Here is a 24,631-nt window from a genome sequence, read left to right on the forward strand (position 1 = left end):
GGTAAATTTTCATTCTTTTTGTTTGTTTGTAGAAACTCATAATTTTCTGCAAAGTTAAAAAAAATAATTTTTCGTAAAAAATGATAGATTTTCACAATTATTCATTAAATATTCATGAATGCTAAAAAATTACAATTAATTATAGCATTTTCAATCCGCCGTTTTTATAATTGTTTGTATATAGAAATTTTTAAGAAGTTGGAAAGATTTTAAAACATTTTTTATTTAATTTTGAATTCCTGTCCAGTTTTTTTTTATTTTAAATTTTATAAGGAAAACTACAAATACAGCTTTTGCAAATCGTAAATTTTCCTCGTTTTTGTTTTTTGTAGAAACTCATAATTTTCTACAAACAAAATGTACAAAAATAATATTTTTCACAAAAAATGATAAATTTTAATAATTATTAATTAAATATTCATTAACGCTAAAAAATTTCAAAAAATTATAGCATTTTCACTCTGCCTTATTTATAATTGTATGCATATAGAAATTTTTAAGAATTTTGATAGAGTTTTAAACATTTAAAATTTAATTTTTAATGTTATAAGGAAAAGGCTTTTGCAAATCGTAAATTTTTATTGTTTGTTGTCTTTGTTTGTAGAAACTCATAATTTTCTATAAAACCATATGAAAAATAATGAAAAAACCTTGATTATTTTTCACTTTATTTACAAAAATTGCATATAAAGGTGTAATCATTCATAGGTCTTTTTAGAAATTCGTAATTTTGTACAAAAAATGTTTAAAAAAAAAAAGAAGTTTTATTATACAAAATGATAAATTTTCATAACTATTCATTAAAAATATTGATGGTTCATATTTTTTATATCTAACAATTATAAAACCTATAATTTTCTACAATCTGTAAAACCGTTTTCATACAACTTAATACTTTCCCTCATATTAAAATTTCACTAAAGCTGACTCGATTTTTTCAAACTCGACCTGAAATTAGTTCAAAGTTCGACCTGAAAAACCTAAAAAAAATTCTGAAATTTTAAGCCCAAACTTCTCTCGCAACCCTGAAAATATGCCAAGAAGATCCATTCAACAATTTTTTATCAAGAAGTTAATTTCATTAAAAAAATCCTGCTCAACCATAAAAAAATTTGAAAGTTAAAAGTCCGATTTTTGAAGAAATTCTTTGGCATCACTATCATTCGTCAGTTTCAATTTTATATCACTTAAGAAAACAATGGTTAAATTTCAAAAAATAAAATAATAAAAAAAAAAAACAATTTTGACTTTAGACAACAGATTTCGCAAGCTTTAATCGACCCCGTTATCTCGAAAACGGATAACAGCCTCGACTTGTTTAAAACTTCCGATGAAGGATAGGGGACGTAAGTTTGAGTTAAAAAATCTACTCCACCGAATTTTCGAAAATTCAGCCAACACGATTTTTTCTCTTTCTTTGTTAAATCCCATGCGATTTTCTGCCCCAGGTACGCTCACATTTCCGTCAGTTTGCACACTCGGATCGGTCATCAGTTTTTTTTTTTTTTTCGTTTTTTAAAGGAAAACGTCGATAGAATCCGCAATTATTCCAGCCTCTAGGTTCCTTTTTTGCCCATTTTCAACTCCATAAGTGCACTTGCTGAAATGATCTGGGGCGAAGGTACATTCGATTGAGTTTTCCTGACGATTGACATCAGGCAGAGCAGGAGCGAAAAGCTGACAATCAGTCGAGTTCCTGGGAAGCTTGGGAGGTCGAGGCTACATTTTGTTCCTCCATACTGAAATCGTCGTCGCCAAGACCATCGAAAAAGGACTGGAGAAGAGAGCCGAAGAGTCCCTGGTTACGAGGACGAGGTGGCGGAACGTTAAAGAAAAGTTGTCCTATTTTATCCAAGTACTGCTCGTAGCAGGGATCTCGATTTATACTTATCCGATATTGCTCGCAAAGAATCGTGAATACAGCTACTTTACCTCTGCAAATTTTTCGATAATAAATAAAATTATTCCGTGGAATTAGAAAATGGATTGAAAAAATATATATTCTTGTGAAGAAAAAAGTATCTTTAAAAATAAAAAATAGCCTCCTTTAATCGATCTAGAATTAGTTTTATACATAAAAAAACCTGGGGGAAAACATATTTTACGAGGGTGGCCATTTTAATCATAGAAGAAAATTCCCGGGGCTTACCCGGTTCGCAAACATTTTTTGCGGTCAATGAAATTTCAATATTTGAATTTTAAAGCTACAATTTTTCCATTTGAAGTAATGAAAACTGAGCTGCAAATTATTTTAAGCGTTAGAAATATTAAAAATTTAACGATTAAAAATTAAATTAAAAGTTTAATTATTTTCATTTTAAATATTTTTAAAATCATGAAAAAAAGCTTCAAAATCTTGAAAAACCTGCATGTTATTTTAATTTTTCTCCAATTTGTAATTATTTTTGGAATTTTTTCAGATCTTCTAAACATCGTTCAAAATGATTTGAATTCTCCCAGAATTTTTTTTTTTTACAATTTTGGAAATCTTTTCTATCGAATTTTCGGTACAAATTTTTAATTAATTTTGAATCTTTACAGACTTTCTACGTGTAAATATATCTTCAACTTACTCCAATTTTTAGTAGGAAATATAGGAGTGAAATATTTATTATAAATGAAAATTCAACAATTTTGCTTGTTAATTAATTTTGTTCAGATTGAAAAATTAAAATTGTAACGTTCAAAGTTGAGTTTTTTCGTTTAGTTTTGAATATTTGATTTTTAATCATTTAATTTTTAATTTAATAAAAGCCTTAATTCATGAATATATTATTTTGAAGTTATTTTAAAATTAAAAATAGTTTATAAGATTTTAATCGGACTTTTACATTTTACCATCAAGACTTTCCAATTGAAACGATTTAATTCTTATCGTTAAAATTTGAAACTGAAAGCTTCTTATAATAAAAGTAAAATTATTTTAATTTTAAATAGTTTTAAAATCCTTAAAAAAAACAATTTTGGAAATCTTTTTAAATATTTTCTTAAAATAGTTTTTCAAAATAAAGAGTAATGCTGAATTTTCCTAGGAATCTTAACAATCTTTTTGTAAATTCTTTTAAAGCCTTCCATAATTCTTAAAAAGCTTCCAAATTTTTTGTTCGCAATATAAAAAAATCTTAAATTTTGATCTGATTCTGAATCGTCTTGTAAAATAAATTATTATTCACTTGTTAATCCTTAAAGTATAGTTGAATTTTAAAAATCATTTTAAAACTTTCAAAATTACATTGTTTTAAGCAATTTTATGTTAGAAACATTAAAAATTGAACGATTACATTTTTTAAATCAACTGAACACTTCTTAAAATAAAATTTAAATTATTTTAATTTTAAATAGTTTTAAAATCCTTAAAAAAGCTTCAAAATTTTAATTAAAAATCTTGAAAAACTTGCATGTTATTTTTAATTATTTTTGGAATTTTTCCAGAAATTAAAAAAAATTTTTTAAAGCCTTTTATAATTTTTAAAAAGCTTTTTAATTTTTTGTTCGAAATCTGCAAAAATGTATATTTTGTTTTAAATTAGGTTGTTTTACAAGTAAATGAAATCTTTTCGAATTGAAAAATTAACATTGTAACGTTTAAAGCTTAGTTTTTCGTTCAGTTTTCAATATTTGATTTATAATTAATGATTTTACATAAACAATAAAATATTCCTAAATATCAAGCAACTGTTATTTTTAATTTAATAATTTGAAATTTTTTAATTTTATACTAAAACAATATTTTTCATTTAATAACAGCCTTTAATTATGAATATATTATTTTCAAGTTATTTTAAAATCAAAAATAGTTTTTAAAATTTCACATGCTTTACATTTTTTCAGATTTTAAATTATTCAAAAATTTTGTTCAGAACATCTAGATATCTTTTAAGATGATTCGAATATGTTTAAATTTTTGTTTTAAATCCTGCCAAATTAAAAAATAAAATTTTTAAATCTCCTTAAAATCTTCTACATTAATTTTTTATGATTTTGTCAATCTTCCTAAATCTTATTAAATATTCTCTTAAAATTAGTTTATTAAAAAAAATCACTTGCAATTTTTCTAGGAAATGATTATTTTTATTCTTCTTTACTCTTCAAATTTTTAGTTGATTTATAATTTTTTCAAAATTTCTAAATATCTCTTCATCTTACTCCAGCTTTTTCTAAGAATAATAAGCGTTCAATTTTTCTTCATACATCGAAATTCAACAATTGGACTTACAAATTAAATTACATTTAAAAATAAATTGAAATTGTAAACATGTTCTTTTATCAAAAATCTTCGATTTCAAATGCTTCTAATTCTGAACTGTTAAAGTCTTTAAAACTGCATTTTTAAATTCTTTAAATAAAAATGTACACTCAAAAATTAAAAATATAAAATGTAAAATTTTTTAATTGAAAGATTGTCAAATTATGCATTATAAACTAATTATATAAAAAACGGTTGCAATAAAAATTGTACAGATTTTTTCTCTGATCATTTATGCGCTTGATGATGTGATGAATTTATATTAAGAGTGGATTAAAAAAAGAAAGGAAATCGAAATTGGAACTATGTGGAAAAGTAATGTATTAGGGTTCAGAAAAAAATCATCTTTTAAAAAATTAATTAATTGTTGAAATTTCAATTCAAAAAGATTGTTATTTTAAATCAAAAATAGTTAAATTTATTTAAAAAAGATAAATTTTCAACTGTAAATACGAATTATCAACATAAAAGTTAATTTTCCACCAAAAAAGATGAATTTTCTACTAAAATAATAAATATCATTTTAATTTATTCATCATTATTATTAGCATTTGAATTTTGAGGCATAAGATTTGAATTTTTTACAAAAATGTAATGGTTGGTATTTCAATTCAAATAGATTTTCATTTTAATTCAAACGGTACTGCAATCCAAATAAATTTTTATTTTAAATCAAACTAGAAAGATAAATTTTCAATCATGAAGATTAATCTTCTGTCAAAAAAGAGGAATTTTCAAGAAAATAGTTACATTTTACACGAAAAATCTAATAATAATAATAAACAAATTCGAATATTATTTATCATGTTGAATAATAAAAAATATTTGAATTTATTTATTATTATTATTCGTGGTTGAATTTTGAGACAAAAAATTTGAATTTTCAACGAAAAATGTATTAATAGTATTAACATTTTTTTTTTAATTAAATATAGTTAAATTCATTTAAAAAGACAAGTTTTCACCAAATAGTTTTATTCTCAACTAAAGTTATTTTTCGACGAATTATATTTTTAACAAAACAAGAAAATACAAATTTTCAACTAAAGTTATCAATATTATTTGAATTTATCATTATTAGTAGTTGAATTTTCAGCCAAAAAATAACAATTTTCAACGAAAAACGTACTAGATCGTATTTCAATACAAAAAGATTTTTATTTTAAATAAAAAATAGTTAAATTCATTTAAAAAAGACAAATTTTCAATAAAATAGTAGAATCATCAATCAAAAAGGTTAATTTTTAACCAGTTTTGTCTTTAACAAAAAACGATTAAATATATTTTAAAAGACGAATCCTCCACAAAAAAGTTGAATTCTCAAACAAAAAAAGTTAATTTTCGACGTTTGTATTTTTCGTAAAACAAAAAAAAAAATACTAATTTTCAATATAAAAGTTCATTTGCCACAAAAAAAAAAGGAATTTTCAACTAAAATGATAAATATTATTTGTATTCAGTAGTTGAATTTTTAAATAGGAAATTTGAAGTTTAAACGAAAAATATAATAGTTGAAATTTCAATTTAAAAAAAGTCAAATTTTCAACAAAATAGTTGAATTTTCAACCAAAAACATTAATTTGTTATCAAAAAGATTAATTTTTTAACTCTAAAATGATGAATCTTCAAGAAAAATAAAAAACTTTTTAACAAAGTAGTTGAACTCATAAATAAGTAGTTGGATTTTTAACAAAAAATATGAATTCCCAACGAAAAAAATAATAGTTTATATTAAAACTAAAGAAAAAAAATTTTTTAATTTTAATTAACTACCAAAAGAGATGAATTTTCCAACCAAAAAGATGAGTTTTCAACAAAATTGTTGAAATGTCCACGAAAAAAGATTTTTCAGCCAAATAAGAAAAAAAATGTAGACAAATTATGATTTGTAGAGAAAAATAATTTTTTATTATAAAATAAAACTTTCGTATTATTTTTTGAATTTTAGACATTTTCGGAAATTGGCAAAGTTCTAAATTGTTTTTAATTCCTTCAAAAATGCCAATAATTCCTAAATATATTTTAAACTGACTCGAATTATTTCTAAAATTGTCTTAAAATCTTCCGGATTAGTTTTTGACAATTTCGAAATTGACAAAAATCTACATTTTAAGTTTTTTCAAATCTTTTCAAATTTCATAACAGTTTTGAATTTTTTTTAAACTTTCAAATATATTATATTTAACATTTCCAAAAATGTTGAAAAAATTGTGCAAAAGTAAAAAAAACTGCCTTAAAATCTTCCAAATTTTTTCCAAAATTTGAGAAAATCATTTGATTTCAAAATCCTTAAAATAGGTTTTAAAATATTATTTCAAAATTATCCAAATATCTCCTGAAATAACCTAAAGTTTTCCTAATTTTTTATGTATTTTTTAGAGGTCTTTAAAAATCCCACATAGTTTCAATTTTGATTTTCATTAAGAAAATTCTTTTTCAAATCAAATAATATACACGGAAATTCCCTGTTCGCAAATGAACAAGGAATCAGAGTTAAAATTAATTTCCAAAAGTTTTTGTTCCAAGACAGAATTATATTTATTTATAAAATTTTCAATTCAAATTCGGAAATATAGTAACAGCCTTTTTAAAAAATTTGGAAGAAGAAATTTCCTATCCAAAAATCAAAATATATTTCTTTACATAAATCGCCTACCCCAAACTACTTAGAATTATTTCAACAAAATTTTTTTTTTCCAAAATTCAGAAATATAAATCTCAGTTTTAGAATTATAAATATTTTAGAAAATTCCCTGATTCAAAAGTCGTAATTAAAATTCTTTTCGAAAATTCTCTATTCTAAGAGAAAATTATGATTGTTTCACAAATTCCCTTAAAAAATAAGTAAATTAACTTAAATTATCTTAAATTAATAAAGCAAAAATGTTAAAATTTCAAACTTAGATAATTTCTAGTATAGAATAATGTTAAATTTGGTTTCTATACTTACGAGTCGATTGTTTTCAGTAGAAAAAATAAAAAGTTCAGGAGCGGTTGAATGTAGGGCGGGCCGTTTTTTATTTTTGGATGTAGGGAAGTGTAGGAATCAAAAGCTTCCTGTGCGGTTGCTTTGTTTTCCAAACAGAGGTATCTATACGAAAAAAAAATCATATTATCGAAGTTTATAATAATTATGAGGTCAGGGACTATATTGAATTCAATTCAAAACGCTTTAAACTTCTAAAATTTCAAGTAAAAATATTTCTTTTTTCAATGAAATAAACGGATTATCAACCAACTCATGGAATTTTCAACGAAAAATATAAATTTTCAACAAAGTACTTGAATTTCCAACCATAAATGGAATAAAAATTTGAATAAATTCAGTAAAAAAATTATTTTTCAATAAAAAAAACAAACGAATTTGTAACAAAATAGTTGAATCGTCAATCCCAACAGATAAAATTTTCAACCAAACAGTTGCATTCCCAACCAAAAAAGTCAAATTTATAACAAATTTGTTCAATTTAAAAAAAAGTAGCATTTGTAACCAAAAGAGATGGTTTTTGAACCAAAAGTATCATAGTAAAATTCATAATCAAGAATAATTAAATTTAAGCCGTAAAAGATGATTTTTCAAACTAAATAGATTTTTATTTTAAATGAAAAACAGTTGAATTCAAAAAATAAATACAAATTTTCAACAAAAGTTACATTTTCTACAAAAAAACTTGAATTTTCCACCAAAAAAAGATAGTTGTGTCAAAATAAAACAAAAATTTCAACCAATTTTTTCGAATTTCAATTAAAAAGGTTCATTTTCAACCAAAAATGGAATAAGAAGTTAAAAATATCAGTTAAGATATTAATTTTAAATAAAAAAGACAAATTTTTCAACCAATACGATGCATTTTTAACAAAAAATTACTCTACAACAAAAATGTTGATTTTTTAATCAAATAATCAAACTTTCAACAAAAATAGTAGAATTTGTAACCAAAAGATGTAGTTTTGAGATTAAAATTGTATTAGTAGATTTTTCCATTCAAAAGAATTAAATTTCAACCACAAAAGATAAATTTTCAAACCGAAAGGACGAATTACCAATAAAAGATTTGAATGTTCAATCAAGAAAGAAAAATATTCAATCAAATTAATGAATTTGCAAATCAAAGAGACGATGTTTCTACAAAAAAGTTGAATTTTCAACCTAAAAAAACCAATTTTCAATCAGAAAGGGTGACTTTTTAAAGAAGTTGTTAAATTTTTAACAAAATAATAAAATTTTCAACAAAAATATTAGAATTTGTAATGAAAATAAATGGGTTTTTGATTGAAATTATATCAGTAGACTTTTCAATTCAAAATAATTAAATATCAGCCATAAAAGATGAGTTCTTAAACCGAAAAACGAATTAAAAAAAAAAAAAGAGTTGGATCAAATCAAAAATACGAATTTTCTACAAAATAATTTAATTTTTAACCCAGAAATATGAATTTTTAACCAAAAGGGATGACTTTATAAAAAAATTATTGAATTTTTCACAAAATTTTTTTAACTTAACAATTTTTTTAATTACAAGTTAAATATTTATCATTTTCAATAGTTTAAGCAGCCTTCAAAAACTTAAATATTTTATTTCAAAATATTCAGAAATCTAGATGTGGTTTTATATTTTTCCAAATTTAAAATCATTGTTGAAATTTTTTCGAAATGTTTAAATATATTTGTAAATTAATTTAATTTTTCCTACAACTTTTAGAAAATCCTGCAAATTAAAAAAATCCTTAAAATAGTTTGTGACCCGAAAAAATTGGACTATTCGTACCGAAATTATGGTGCAAATAACCACAGCCGAGTTTAAAACAAAATTCAGATTTTTGCATATTTCAACCAAAAAATTTAGAAACTTTTTAAGAATTGTGAAAGGCTTAAAAAGAACGAAAACATTTTTTTAAGATTCCTAGGGAAATTGAAAATGATATTTTATTTTTGATTGTAACAGAAAATTTAAAAAGATTTTAAGAGTTTTTCAAAATGATCAGCGCAGAACCTGGACGATTTTAAGGATTTTTTTTAATTTTCAGAATTTCCAAAAGTTGTAGGAGAAATTTGGTTAATTTTAAAATGAATTTAGAAGTTTTAAACAAAAATGTTAACACGATTCTTTTCAATTACTTGAAGAAATTTCAAGTTTTAAATTAATTTTGAATCTTTTTAAAACTACGAAATATCTTTTGAAATTACTCAAATTTTGTTTACAAATAATAAGTGTTCAATTGTTATTTATACCTTAAAATTGAACAATTTCACTTACAAAATTAACATTTTTTAAACAGAACAATTTAAATTGTAACGCTAAAGTTTAAAAGCTCTTCGAAATTCTACAGATTCAAAGCTTTCTTTGTAAAACAATTCAGTTTCAAATTGTTTATTTTTATATATATTTATATTCAATTTACTCGTCTTAAAACTAATAAAAATAATATATTAATAAATTTATTTATTCAATTGAATATAAAAAATTTAGAATGTTTTTGTCAAATCAATTATTTTTCAGTTTTTTATAGTTTGATTATTTGCAAAACTGTTAAAATCAAACTTGGGCAAATTTTTCTTCTGAATATTCGTAAAATTCCCGGTCTAGAAATAAATTCACTGTCATTTCCTGGGTTTTCCCAGTCATTTCCAAATGAATTATCAAATTAAAGAGACGATTTTTCTACAAAACAGTTAAATTTTCAACCCAAAAATATTAATTTTCAACCAGAAAGGGTGACTCTTTATAACCAAATTTTTAGAATTTATAATCAAAAGACATGATTTCTGGATTAAAAAAACATAATTGTAGACTTTTCAATAAAAAATAATTAACCTACAACCATAAAAGCTGAATTTTGAAATGAAAAATAAGAATTTTTTAAAAAATATTTGAATTTTCAACCCAAACATATCATAAACACAGCAAAATAATTAAATATTCTGAACTGATACTTACTGTAAAACTGCTTGAGCTATGAAGAGGTCAATTTCATTAGAATATCCTCTTTGCTCATGAAGTTCGACTAGCATTTCGGCATATCCGGCGCCGTCTTTACTGTACAAAAAGTGTTGCCTAGCCATCGCGTAGTTTTTCTCTGAAAAGTAGACACTTCAGATGTAAAATATTCGAAATGCATTTTCCGGTCGAAAATTCCTTTTTTTACCCATTGATTTTTCAGCGTTTATAATAATAATAATTAATAAAAGATTAATTTTCCACGAAAAAGTTAAATTTCAACCCAGAAAGATGAATTCACAACTAAATAGTTCAACTTCCAAGCCAAAGTGAAGAATTTTCAACAAAAAAATTAACTTTTCAATCAAATAGTCGAATTTACAAACTACGAAGATGAATATTTAACTAATTTATCGAATTTTCAAATAAAAACGACTAAACTTTAATCGAAAAGTTAAATTTTTAGCCAAAAGGACGAATCGTTTGAAAAGTTAAATTTTCAAACAAGAAGGATCAATTTTCAATAAAATAATTAAATTTTCAACCAAATCGCAGAAGTTGTAATCAAAAGAGGTGGATTTTGACGAAAAATATAATAGTAGATTTTTCAATACAAAATAATTAACTTTCAACCATAACAGATAAATGTTTAAATAAAAAAGACGAATTTTTACAAAACAGTTGAGATTTTTTAGAAAATAATTAAATTTTCAACCAAATATTAATTAGATTTTTAAACCAAAATATATTAATTCTGGTCCAAAAATATAATTATAGATTTTTCAAATAAAAATAATTAGCTTTTGACCATAAAAGATAAATTTTCAACGAGAAAATAATGCATTTTTTTACTAAATCGCAGAATTTTTAACCAAAAGAGATGAATTTTGTACTCAAAATGCAATATGATACATTTTTTAAACAAAAAGAATTATATTTCAACCTAAACGATGACTTCTAAGAGTAGATTTGAATTTTCAACAAAATAATTAAATTCTTCGCCAAATAGCAGGATTTGCGACCAAAAGAGGTGAATGCCAGACCACAAAAGAGGAATTTTTAAACAAAAAAGATGACTTTATTCAAAAAAGAATTAAGTTTTCAAGAACTTATCTTTTTGTTAAAAATGTTGTTACAAATTCAACTATTTGAATGACAGATTTTATCTTTGTGGACTACACAATTTTTTTTTGATAAAAATTCATCTTATTGGTTTGAAAATTTATCTCTTTCTGTAGAAATTTCACTTTTTTATTTGTTAAAAATTCATATTCTCGGGTTCAAAATTCAAGAGTTTTGTAGAAAATTCGTTATTTCAATTTGACAATTCAAAATTTTTTTATTGAAAATTATTTCTCTTCGATGAAAATTTAACCACTCCATTTTTGGTTTAAAATATTTTTTTTTTAGTTTAAAAATTCAACTATTTAGTGAAAACATCAGAAATGTAAAGAATATAAACTAATAATTATTAAAATAAAATTTTAATTAACCATTGCTCAAACTATTTAGTTGAAAAGTTATGTAATTTGTTGAAAATTAATCTTTTTTTGGTAGAAAATTAATCATATTGGCAGAGAGAAAGATATTGTTTGAACATTCAGTTATTTGGTTGTAAATGTCGATATTTTGATGATAATTTATCTTTTCGGTGGAAAATTTATCTTCATTTTAAGTTCAACTATTTGTTTAAAAACGTATGAATTTTCTTGAAAATTCATCTTTTTTTGATAGAAAATTAATTATTCTTGGTTGAAATTTTATCTTTTTTATTCGAGGATTCACATATTTAGTTAAAAATTCGTTTTTATTGGTTCAATCCAACTGTTTTTTATTTTGAATAACAAGTTGTTGAAATATCAGCTATTACATTTTTCGTTGAAGATTAATCTTTTTGCGTAGAAAGTGGAACTATTTTCTTCAAAGATCATTTTTTTGGTTCAAAATTTATAATTTTAATTTAAAAATTCGTATTTTTTGTAATAAAAATTAATTTTTAACTAAAAATTTTTAAAAATTGTTTAAAATTCAACTGATTAGGTAAAAATTAACTTTGTGGTTGAAGACTAATATTCTCAGGTTGAAAATTCAAGTGTTTTGAGGAAAATTCGTTTTTTGTCTTGACAATTAAAAAATTTGGTATCAAATTCAACTATTTGTTTATTTTTTTAAATTGAAAATTAGTTCTCAATTACCATTTATTTACTCCATTTTTCGTTAAAAATATATTTTTTAATTTAAAAATTCAACTATTTAGTGAAAACAAAACAAAAGGAAAAGAATATAAAGTAAAAATTTATGAAATAAAATTTTAATCAACCATTGCTCAAACTATTTAGTTGAAAATTTATCTTTTTTTATAGAAAATTAATCATATCTGCAGAGAGAAAGATATTGTTTGAAAATTATTTGGTTATAAATGTAGATATTTTTATGATAATTCATCGTTTTTGGTAGAAAATTAATCTTCATTTTAAATTAAACTATTTGGATAAAAACTTATCCATTTTGTTGAAAATTCATCTTTTTTTTGATAGAAAATTAATCATCCTTGGTTGAAAATTTATCATTTTGGTTGAAAATTCATCTCTGTATGTAGAAATTTCACCTTTTTTGACTAAAAATTAAATTGCCTGGTTAAATAACTGTTTTGTAGCAAATTTTTATTTTTGATTCGAAAATTCAACAATTTGTTAGAAAATTTAACTATTTGGTTAAAAATGTATGTATTTTGTTATATTTGGTCTTTTTTGGTAGAAAATAATTTTTTTGTAAAAATGCAACTATTTTGATAAAAATTCGTTTTTATTGGTTTAATTCAAATGTTTTTTACTTTACATTACAATAGTTTTTATTAAAATATTAACTATTACATTTTTCGTTTAAAATTAATCTTTTTGCGTAGAAGATGGAAATATTTTCTTTAAAGATCATTTTTTTGGTTGAAAATTCATAATTTTTGTAGGAAATTGTTATTTTTTTAATTGAGACTTAATTTTTTAACTGAAAATTTAAAGAAATTGTTTAAAATGCAACTGATCAGTTGAAAATTAACTTTTTGGATGAAAATTCATACTCTCGGATTGAAAAAACTGTTTTGTAAATTAAAATGGGTTGAAAATTAATTTTCTTGTTTATAAATTTAACTTTTTGTTGGGAAATTTAACTGTTTTGCAGATATCTGATCTTTTTGGTTGGAAATTAATTTTTTTTAAATTCATTCTTTTTCTAGTCCTTGGTTGAAAGTCGAAATACTTTCTTAAAAGTTCATTTTTTTCATTAAAGAATTATTTTGTTGAAAATTCAAAGTATTCATTAAAAATTAACTTTTTTGTTAAAAATTCATATCCTTAGGTCAAAAAATCAACTGTTTTGTAGAAAATTAATTGTTTTGTTTGTTTAAAAAATGCAATTATTTAGTTTAAGAAATTTAAAAAGGAAAAAAAGACTAAAAATTAATAAAATAAAATTTGGACTAGCATCACATCCATTGTTCAAAACTACTTAGTCAAAAATGTATGTTATTTGTAGATAATTTTTTTTTCTGGTAGAAAATTAATCTTCTTGGTTTGCAAAATTCAACTATCAGGTTAAAAACTTATCTATTTTGCTAATAATTCATCTTTTTACTATAAAATTAATCTTCTGTGTTGAATTTTCTTTTTTCTTTGTTCAAAATTTAAATAATTGTTGAGAAATTCAACAGTTTTGTAGAAAGCTCATTTTGTTAAATTGAAAATAATTTGTTTTTGTTGATGATTCAACTATTATTTGCAAAATAAATGAGTTTTAAAATATGAATCTTTTACTAAAATAGTCGAATTTTAAATAGAAAAGATGAATTTTCAAAAAAAAAAATTATTAATATTTAATTGGAATAATTGAATTAAAAAAAGCGCATTTCTAAACACTAACAATAATTTTTAAACAAAAAGATTAATTTTTTACCAAAAAAGTCAATTTTTCAACAAAATACATTTATTTTTAACGAAATACTTGAATTTTTAATTAAAGAAGACAAATATTTTTTTAAAAAGTTGAATTTTGAACTAAGAAAAAAGAATTTTCAACAGTCAAGCTTTAATAGAAATAGTTGAATTTTTAACTAAAAAAAAATAATTTTTACCAAAAAAGGCAAATTGTTAACAGACACTAAAAAAAATCAGTTTTAACTTTACAAAATCAATGTTCAACCAAACATTTAATAATTAAAATTTAAGTCAAAAAAAGAATGCTGAATTCATTCAAGTATGGGATATTTAACTCGAATAATAGTTAAATTTACAGCTTAAAAAAACTATACAATTTCCAACCAAAAAGAAACAAATTCTAAACAAAATATATCAATTTTCGGCAAAAAATTCCTTTTCATCCAAGAAAAAACAGGTTTTCACTCAAATAGCTCGTTTTTCAATTAAAGAAATGAATTTTTAATTAAAATGATGAATCTTCAACCAAAATATAATAATTTTTCACAAGAGAGTTTAATTTTCACCCAAGTAATTTTATTTCCAATCTATAAGACGAATTTTCAATTTAAATTATTAATACATAACTGAAATAGTTTATTTTTCAACAAAAGAAGAATTTTTTAACAAGGAGATTAACTTCCAAAGAAAAGTATAAATTTCTGCAAAAAAAAACAACTATGTTGAATCTTCAACTGGAATATGTGAATTTTATATCTACCAAAATGATGACATTTTAATCAGAAAGATTAATTTTCTACAAAAAATCAATATTTTCTGCAAACTATATAAATTTTCAAACAAACAGTTTACTTCTTAAATCAAAAATAGCAATTTTCAAGCAAAAATTTAATAGTTAAATTTTCAGTTGTACAAATTAATTTTACACCAAACTCATGAATTTTCAACTAAAATGATGAATCTTCAACTGGAATAGGTGAATTTTATATCTACCAAAAAGATGACATTTTAAACATAAAGAATAATTTACTACAAAAAAGAGAAATTTTCCACAAACTACATACATTTTCAAAAAAATAGTTTAATTCTTAAATTAAAAATAGCAATTTTCAAGTATATAGTTGAACTTTCATTCAAAAAAAGATAAATTTTGAAGAAAACATAGAAATTCCCTGTACTAGAATAAAAATAATATTAAGTACTAACTCAAAAAAGATCCATAAACTGTAATAATATACAAATAAAAATAAATAAATAATAAAGCCCCGCGACTCTAGATAAAGATTAATTGCCCAAAATGACGAAAATATTAAAAATTTGAACTTTACTGCGATCAGAAATAAATGCCCGGTTTTTAAAATGAAATTCCCGGTCATTTCCTGCACAATTTTAAATATCTCACCTCTCCAAAAGACTTGTGCTATTTTCTGATGCAATTCGGGATGACCTGTCTTATAATTGGTTCCTTTTACACTCCATCGGAGAGCTTCGTGGAGAAAGGTTTCTCTTTCTGGAGTAGAAGGACTCATTATACTAAGCAAATTTACAATTTGTTTGAAATGGCACTGCGAAGGATTAGGTACTGCCTTTGTTAATACATCAATAAATAAAATTCCCAGATCTGCCCCACTTGTAAACTGCAACAAAATAGAATTATTGATGTAAGAAAGAATATTCCAAGCTTTTTCATTTCAAGCAGAAATAGAGTCTTTCATCTTCGTAGTTTATTACTCTATAAAATCTAAGAAAAAAAAGGTGGATCAAAATTATCAAAAATGTCGCACTCATTTTTGTATTTATTTATTAAATTAATTTAATTTCTAACGAAAAACACTAGCAGAATCAGAGATTCTTCAATGTGCAGGGTGGCCGTTTTAATGAAAAAAAATTTCCGATCATTTCCCGGTTCGCAAACATTTTTCCCGGTCAATGAAATTTAAAAAAATCGAACTCTAACGCCAACATTTTTTCCATTTGAAGTATTAACAGGGTGGCCGTTTTAACCGGAGAAAAAAATTCCCGGTCATTTCCCTGTTTTTTCCCGGTTCGCAAATAATTTTCACGGTACGTGAAATTTAAAAAATCAAAGTATATTCTAAACATTTTTCTACTTAAAGAAATAAACAATAAATAACAAATTAAAGAATTCAAAGTGAAACTTTTGAATTCCAAACTTTTAAAATTGAAGTTTAAAAGTTTTTCAATTCAAAAATGGTGCATTGAAATGCTCAAAAATTTTCACGTACAAAATGGAAGGTACTAACACTTTTCAATTATACAAGGTTAAATGAAATGGAAATAAACAGCAAAATTTATCATTTTTATAAATTATAGAGTTCTAGATTCAGATTAAGTACCACAAATATAAATCCACGTTACTATTGTCAAAATAATTTTGAAATTTTTCGAAACTTTTAAATATATTTTAAAATGAATTGGATTTTTTTTTATAACTTTTAGAAAATCCTGCAAAATTGTAAAAAATCCTTTTCAAAAGATTAAAATTAAATTTAGAACTTGGAATGATTTTACATAATTCAAACGAATTTCAAATAAAACATTTAGAATCTTTTTAAAAATTGTGATGATTTGAAATTTTGAAAAATTATTGCGACAGAAAATTTAAAAAGATTTTAAGATATTTCGCAAATAATCAGAAAAGAACCTGGAAGATTTTAAGGATTTTTTTTTAATGTCCAGAATTTTCCAAAAATTGTAGGAAAAATTCTATTAATTTAAAAATAGATGTAGAAGTTCTGAAAAAAGTTAACATACTTGGTTTAAATTACTTAAAATCTTGTCAAGATTTCAATTAATTTTAAACATTTTCTAAAATTATAAGTATCTTATAAAATTACTAAAATTTTATCTACAAATAATAAGTATTCAATTGTTATTTATACGTCAAAATTTAATAATTTCACTTATAAATAATACATTTTTTAAACATAATAATTAAATTTTTTTAAATTGTTTAGGCATCCTCGAAAAACTTTACATTTTTGTTTCAAAATCTTGAGAAATCTAGAAGTGGTACTTATTTTCCCAAATTCAAAATAATTTTTGAAAATTTTCGGAACTTTTAAATATATTTTAAAATGAATTGAATTTTTTTCTATAACTTTTAGAAAATCCTGCAAAATTGTAAAAAATCCTTTTCAACAGATTCAAATTAAATTTATAACTTGAAATGATTTCAGACAATTCAAACGAATTTCAAATAAAACATTTTGAATCTTTTTAAAAATTGTGATGAATTGAAATTTTGAAAAATTATTGCGACAGAAAATTTAAAAACATTTTAAGATATTTCGAAAATAATTAAAAAAGAACCTAAAAGACTTTAAGGATTTTTTTTTTAATTTGCAGGATTTTCCAAAAATTGTAGGAAAAATTCTATTAATTTAAAAATAGATGTAGAAGTTCTGAAAAAAGTTAACATACTTGGTTTAAATTACTTACAATTTTTTCAAGTTTTAATTAATTTTGAATATTTTCTAACATAAATATCTCATAAAATTACTCAAATTTTCTCTACAAATAATAAGTGTTCAATTGTTATTTATACGTCAAAATTTAATAATTTCACTTACAATCAATAAATTTTTTAAATATAATAATTAAATTTTTTTAGAGTTGAGGCATCCTCGAAAAGCTTTACATTTTTATCTCAAAATCTTGAGAAATCTAGAAGTGGTTTTAAATTTTCCCAAATTCAAAATAATTTTTGAAATTTTATTCGGAACTTTTAAGTATACTTTAAAATTAATTGAATTTTTTCTATAACTTTAGAAAATAACAATAGAACACTTCTTATTTGTAAAAAAATTATAGTAATTTTCAGAGATATTTAGAAGTTGAAAAAAATTCGAATTAAATTTAGAAATTGAAATAATTTCAAATACTTACAGCCGAATTTTAAAAAAAGTGGAATTTTGCAGATTTCAAACAAAAAATTCAGAGGTTTTTTAAGAATTGTGAAAGACTTCCAAGGAATAAAAAAAATTTCTTAAGATACTTAGGAAAATTGTAAATGATTTTTCATTTTTAAAAATTATTGTAACAGAAAGTTTAAGAAGATTTAAAGAGATTTAAAAATTATCAAAAAAGAACCTGCAAGATTTTAAGGACTTTTTTTAATTTTCTGGATTTTCCAAAAATTGTAGGAAAAATTCAATTAATTTTCAAATATATTTAGAAGTAACTGCAAACAAATTTTAAACACTTCATTTAAATTACTTGAAAACATTTCAAATTGTTAATTAATTTCGAATCTTCTCAAAACTTCTAAATATCTCTTAAAATTACTCAAATTTTTACAGAAGAATTAAAATTGTAACGCTAAAAGTTTAAAAGCTCTTCGAAATTCTAGAGATTCAAAGCTTTATATGTAAAAAAATTCAGTTTCAAATTGTTCTCTTTTTAATATTTGGATTCAATTTACTCGTCTTTTTTTTATAATTGAAAAAATTTAAATTTAAATGGTTTAAAAATTAAATAATTCAGACTTAAACAATATTTTTAATTTAATAAAAACCTTTAATTACGACTAGATTATTATGAAGCTATTTTTAAGTTGAAAATAGTTTTTAAACTTTCAAACGCACGTTTACATTTTTAATGGCTAAACAAAAATAATATAGATAATATATTAATAAATTAATTGCTTAAATTTAATATAAAAAAATATAATGAAGGCAGAGCTAAAAATTTAAATTAAAAATATTTTATGGTAAATCATAAAATTTTTATTTAAAAATAAAATTATCGGAATAAATGATATATTAATTTCAATTTTTCTTAAGAATTTCGAATTGAAATAATTACAATCTGGAAATTCTCAAATTTTGAACGAATCTAGAATTGTTTGTTCAAATCAATTATTATTCAGATTTTTATACTTAAAGTACAGATCCACTTTAAAAATAATTTATTTATATTTACAGTTGATAAAATAAAACTGTTTTTTATTTTAAAAATTCAACTATTGAAATCGAACTTTTCAACTACACAATTTCAAATTAAATGTAGGTAATTTGTCAAACTGAAAATTTTAAGTCTAAATTAACGGTTAAATTATTTTTATTTTACAAAATTTAAAACCTCTTAAAATGTTTCAAATTTGTATATCCTCCAAAATGAAAAAATTTTCCATAAAATCTTCGACATTACTTTTTTTATAACTTTGTAAATCTTTGTAAATCTTTTTAAATGTTTTTTTAAAATTAATTTTTTCAAATAAAAAATTATTTTGAATTTACCTAGGAATTTTATTATTATTCTAAATAAAAAAAATGCCAAAATCTATATTTGGTTTCAAATTAGATACTATATTAACATAAGATTTTGTCCGTAAATGTAGACACTTTCTTTGAATTATAAAATTTTTTCAAATAGAACAATTAAAATTGCAACGTTCTAAGTTTAGTCACATATTCATAAGTATTAAGTAATTGCCCTTTTTCTTAACTAAAAAATTGTTAATTCAATGGTTTAAAAATGAAGAATTTTAGACTGAAATAATATTTGAAATTTAAGAAAAGCCATGGACTGTAAGTATATTATTTTGCAAATATTTAAAATTGAAAAAAGTTTTTAAAGTTTCGATCGGGCGTTTACATTTTTTAAGTAATAATAAGACTTTCCCTATGAAACAGTTTAATTTTTAATGTTAAAATCTGGAAATTTTTAAATTGTGAACTATTTTATAATCGTCTTCTAAAAAAAATTATTATTCATTTAAGAAATTTTTTAAAGTACAATTTCATTTTTTTTTTAATTAATGAATTTACATTTAGAGTTGATCTACTAAAAAGGTTTTTTTATTTAAAAACTTCGAATTTAAACGCCTATAATTTTTTATTGTTTAAGTTTAAGTCTTTTTGAAATCTAATAATTAATTATTAAAATTACCAATAATTTTAAAAGAAAAATACTATTATAATAAAAAATTGTTGAAAAGATTTAAATATTTTTTAAATAATAATTATTTTTCCTTGAAAATAGCAATTTTCTCTGTAAAACGCCAAAGTAGTCTGAATTGGTTACAAATCATAAATCTTTTGTAAATTTAATCATTTATGAAAACAAAATTTCGAACAAAAAACACTAATACAATCGGAAATTGCTTAGGTCTTATAAATTTAGACAAAGGGCATTGATTTCAATGTAATTTTTTTTTCATTTCAAAATAGAAATTTCAGTTCAAACACATGAACATAACCTGAAGTTCTTGAAAATTGTAAATATTTTTCAAATATGATAGTCAATGATAAAAAATAGCAATTTTACACGAAAAACAGTCATATATTCAAAAATTGTTGACATTTTTTGTATCTTTTTCAAATTAGAATTATTTTGTTGTTGAAAATTCCAACGTAACCTATAATTGATAAAAATCATGAACCTGAAACCTAATGATTTTTAAATAAAAATTTTAATTTCAATCATTAATACATTATAATGATTTTCGTTTTAAAAAACAAATTTTTTATGTGAAACGCTAATATAACCTAAAATCATTTTTAAACATTTAATTTTTTTTTTTCTATTAAAAATATAATTTTTCGCCGAAAAACTCTAAGATAATCCAAAATTGATAAAGGAGCCTACATCCTGTTCCAATTGTAATAATTTTTTTTTTGTAAAATATCATAAAATGGAATAATTTCGGATATGTGCGGTAAATTCATTTGAAAACGTTTTTTTTTTCAATCACCAATTTTTGATCAAAAATGTTACCTTAACCTAAATTTGTTGCAAATCTGAAAAAATTCAAATCTAAGAATTTATTATTAAAAATACTATTAAATATTGTTTTTCAAATGTAGTCAATATTCTTATGATTTTTCTTTTAAAATGCGGATTTTTTTATGTCAAACAACGTAACCTAAAATTATTAAAAAATCATGAATCTGATTTAAAATCTAATTTTAACGAAGAAAATAAATACAATTAAAAGTTTTTTAGACTTGATAATTTTATAATTTAAACAAAAGTCCTTGAATTTTAATCTAATGATTCTTTGTTTAAAAACAGAAGTTTCAAGTAAACCGCATGGACGTAACCTAAAATTGTTAAAAATCATGAATCTTCCTTGAACTCTAATAATTAATTATTAATATAATAGATATATAATATGTATAATTTTCAAAATACAATTTATAATAGTTCAGATTTATAAATCTTATGATTTTTGATTTAAAATACAAATTTGACCAACATAACCTAAAATTGTTCAAAGATTATGAACCTTGAAAATCTAATGATTTTTTTTCTAAAAAAAGCTAACAAACCTGAAGAACGTAATTGGTTGAAAAAATTTTATTCTATGAAATTTGATAATTTTTTATTAAAAATGCCGATTACCTGTTTAAAACAATAAAATAATCAAAATTTGTTGAATTTTCAAGCAAATAATTGAATCCTCAATAAAAAATTGCTATCTCAAACTAGACCGATAAAATTTTAAGAAGAAATATTAAATTTTAATAGGAAAATATTAAATTTTAATAAAAAAAGATTTTTCATTGTAAAAAGAAAAATAATTTGTATTACAAAATAAAAATGTCTAAATTCCATTTTATATTACAAGATTTTACAGAATGTTATGAAAACTGTCAGTAATCTTAAAAGATATTTATAACTTTTTGTCGTTTGAAAAAATAAAAAAAATATTTCGTAAGTCTTCGGAAATCTTTCAAAGTTGTAAAATATTTGTAATCTCTTGAGAAAGTTTAAAATTGCTAAATATATTTTGAATTATATTTTGAGAGGTTTTAAAATGGTTTTAAAATTACTTTTTTATCGCAAAAGGTTGTTTAAATTTTTCTCTGGAATTATAAGAAACAGTTTATTATAATAACACTTTTCAAGATCCTTAGAAAAAATCACAATTTTACTTAAAAATCTACATTTTGTTCCGTTGAAATCTTTTCAAATTTTAAATTATTTTTTGATCTATTTGAAGTTAAATTTCAACAACCGAATTACTTTTCAATATTAAAAAAAATTTTCCATTAAAATTTTCTCCATAATCTTTATGATCTCTGAAAAATAAATTTTGTCTTCAAATAAAATTACTTATTTTGCACTTTTGATTAACTAAATAAAAAAAAAGTTATTCACAATTTTTTAGTATAATAGTTTGTTTTGTGCACAATTATTTGTGTTTTTAACAATTAATTATTAAATTAAAAATTTTTTTTTACAATTTTCAACAACTTAAGGTTATGTTATCATGAATGTTTTTTTGATTGTGTTAGTGTCTTTCGTTACAAATTAATTATTTTGATTCAAAAATTTATTACAAAAAAGTTTAATGATTTTTAAGAATTGTAAATTACGTTAGCACCTTACACTAAAAATTGGTATTATAAAACAAAATTCATTAGTTTTTAAAGGAAGATTTATAATCCTGAACAATTTTTGGTTATGTTAGCGTTTTTTCTCTAAAATTGTTAATAAAAAATCATTATATTTAAAATAATATTGCCCATATTTTAACAATAATATTTTTATAATAAATTCTTAGATTTCAAAATATGTCTTTTTTCTATTATTTTAGATAAGAGCTGCTATAAAATAGACAAATTTTGTATTAATATTAATTTTACATTTTAAATTAAAAATCGCCTGAAAAAAATCGTGCCCGTGACGTGCGTGTTTGTTTTCTAGTGTCCCAAAAAAATTTAAATAAAAACAATAACAGGTTTAGTTTCACAATAATAATACAATGATCACTTTTCAATGTTGCAAAGTCATCTAGAAATCTAGAACATTCCTATAACGTGTCATTCAAAACATACCACGTGCCATTATGGTTATCACTTTTTTGTCATTTGTCAAAATTACAAATAAAAATTTAATACAGTTTGCGAACTCTTAAAAAAACGGTGAATTTAGTAATAATCAATGATAAGATTGCACCTTCTGCAGTGGGAAAGTGAGGGTGAGTTTTAAGTGAAAAACAAATAAGTATTAAGTCAATTTACTTTCTACTATTTGTAGTGAATAAATAAATAAATTACCTGACTATGCTGTGTGAGGAGGATCGCTCCTTTATAAAGTAATTGCAATAATTCGGCGTACTTTCTCTGTCCGAGGTACCTGAAAGTTGAGGTTAGATGACGTTGACGACGATTTTCAGAGAAATAAAATTCGTTTCGGGAAAAAATTAATATCACCTGAAGTACAACGTTCTATACATTTGATGGGCTTCATAATAATTTCCGGCATTTATAGACGATTCTAATTTTGACAAAACTCTTTCCACACCGTGACTGCGTTGCGAGGCCATGTTTACATTATTTGGGGACTTTTTGCGTTTTATGTAGTGGTTGTTGGCAACCTAGTGACAATTGGTAGCAGTGAAGTGTGACGTCCTGGCCCTCTGGTGTTGATATATTGTATTTCAAGTTGTGACGTCAGCTGGAAAGATGTCTGCACACCGAGGGTCAAGAAAAAGGTAAGTAAGCCAGCTGACAGGTAGCGTTTCGAAGATTCATCTGTTTGTGGTGTATTTACACGCTTGACGTATGCAGACGGAAAATGTATCTTCCTCTCACTCTACCATGTGACGATGTAATGCATTTATCTCACTCTAGATTTTCCACCCAACGAAAAGAATGAAAAGAAGATACATTTTCCGTTTGCATACGACAGACGTGTAAATATACCTTTAGTTGGAAATTTAACTATTTTGGTGAAAATTAATTTTCTTTTGGTTGAAAATTAAATGAAAATGAAAATATTCGATTTTTGGTTAAAAACTTTTTTTTTTTTTAGTTGACAAACAAAACGTTTGGTTAAAAATTCTCCTTTTCGTTGAAAAATAATTTTCTTAGCGGAAAATTTATCTATTACTATATTTTATTTTTTATTTTTTTTTCTTTTGCTTGAAAATTCATCTATTTTCGTGGAAAAAAACATTTTCTTTGTTCAAAACTTAATTAATTTGATAATAATGTGTGTGTGTGTGTTTTTTCAAATTAATTTTTAAAGCTAAAATCTTGAGCATATACACTAAAACTTTTCGTTCGAATTTTATTTAGTTAAATGTTCGTCTTTTTTGCAGAAAATTATTCTTCGTGTTCGAAAATTCATCCTTCTGGTTAAAAATTAATGTTGTTTTTTTTTTTAAATACATCTTTTCGGTTGAAAATCCTTTTTTTTTTTGTTCAAAAGAATTAGAAATGTTGAAAAATGTACCAATTGTTTTGAAAAATAAATTTTTTCAATTGAAAAATTTAGTTGAAAATTAATTTCTTTCGTAAAAAATTGAATATTTACTATATAGTTCAAAATCTCTCTATTTTGTTAAAAATTCATCTTTTTGGAAGAATATTATTTTTCTGGTTCAAAAATAGTAATAATCGTAAACGATAAGACTTAGCAGTAAATTACATATTTACGCTATTTGCTCAATTTTCTGTACTATTTAGTTAAGTCTATTGAGTAAATTTATAGTTAATACAAGTCAAAATCTTTCCAGCCCAAATTTAAAACAGCAGTGGAAC

General features: G+C 22.4%; 1 protein-coding gene across 1 annotated transcript; it reads right to left on the reverse strand.

Moving 5' to 3' along the window:
• Positions 1-1,494: 1,494 nt before the first annotated feature.
• Positions 1,495-23,412, reverse strand: LOC117169697 (Golgi to ER traffic protein 4 homolog). The gene is made up of 6 exons (XM_033356187.1): positions 23,300-23,412; positions 23,144-23,222; positions 15,517-15,751; positions 10,186-10,324; positions 7,197-7,337; positions 1,495-1,934 (listed from the first exon to the last, which is right to left on the reverse strand). Exons 1-6 carry the CDS (start codon positions 23,410-23,412, stop codon positions 1,685-1,687), a joined length of 957 nt encoding a protein of 318 aa, XP_033212078.1. The 3' UTR covers positions 1,495-1,684.
• Positions 23,413-24,631: the final 1,219 nt, after the last annotated feature.

This window comes from Belonocnema kinseyi, chromosome 3 (assembly GCF_010883055.1).
Source record: "Belonocnema kinseyi isolate 2016_QV_RU_SX_M_011 chromosome 3, B_treatae_v1, whole genome shotgun sequence".
In the NCBI taxonomy this organism is placed as follows: Eukaryota; Metazoa; Arthropoda; class Insecta; order Hymenoptera; family Cynipidae; genus Belonocnema; species Belonocnema kinseyi.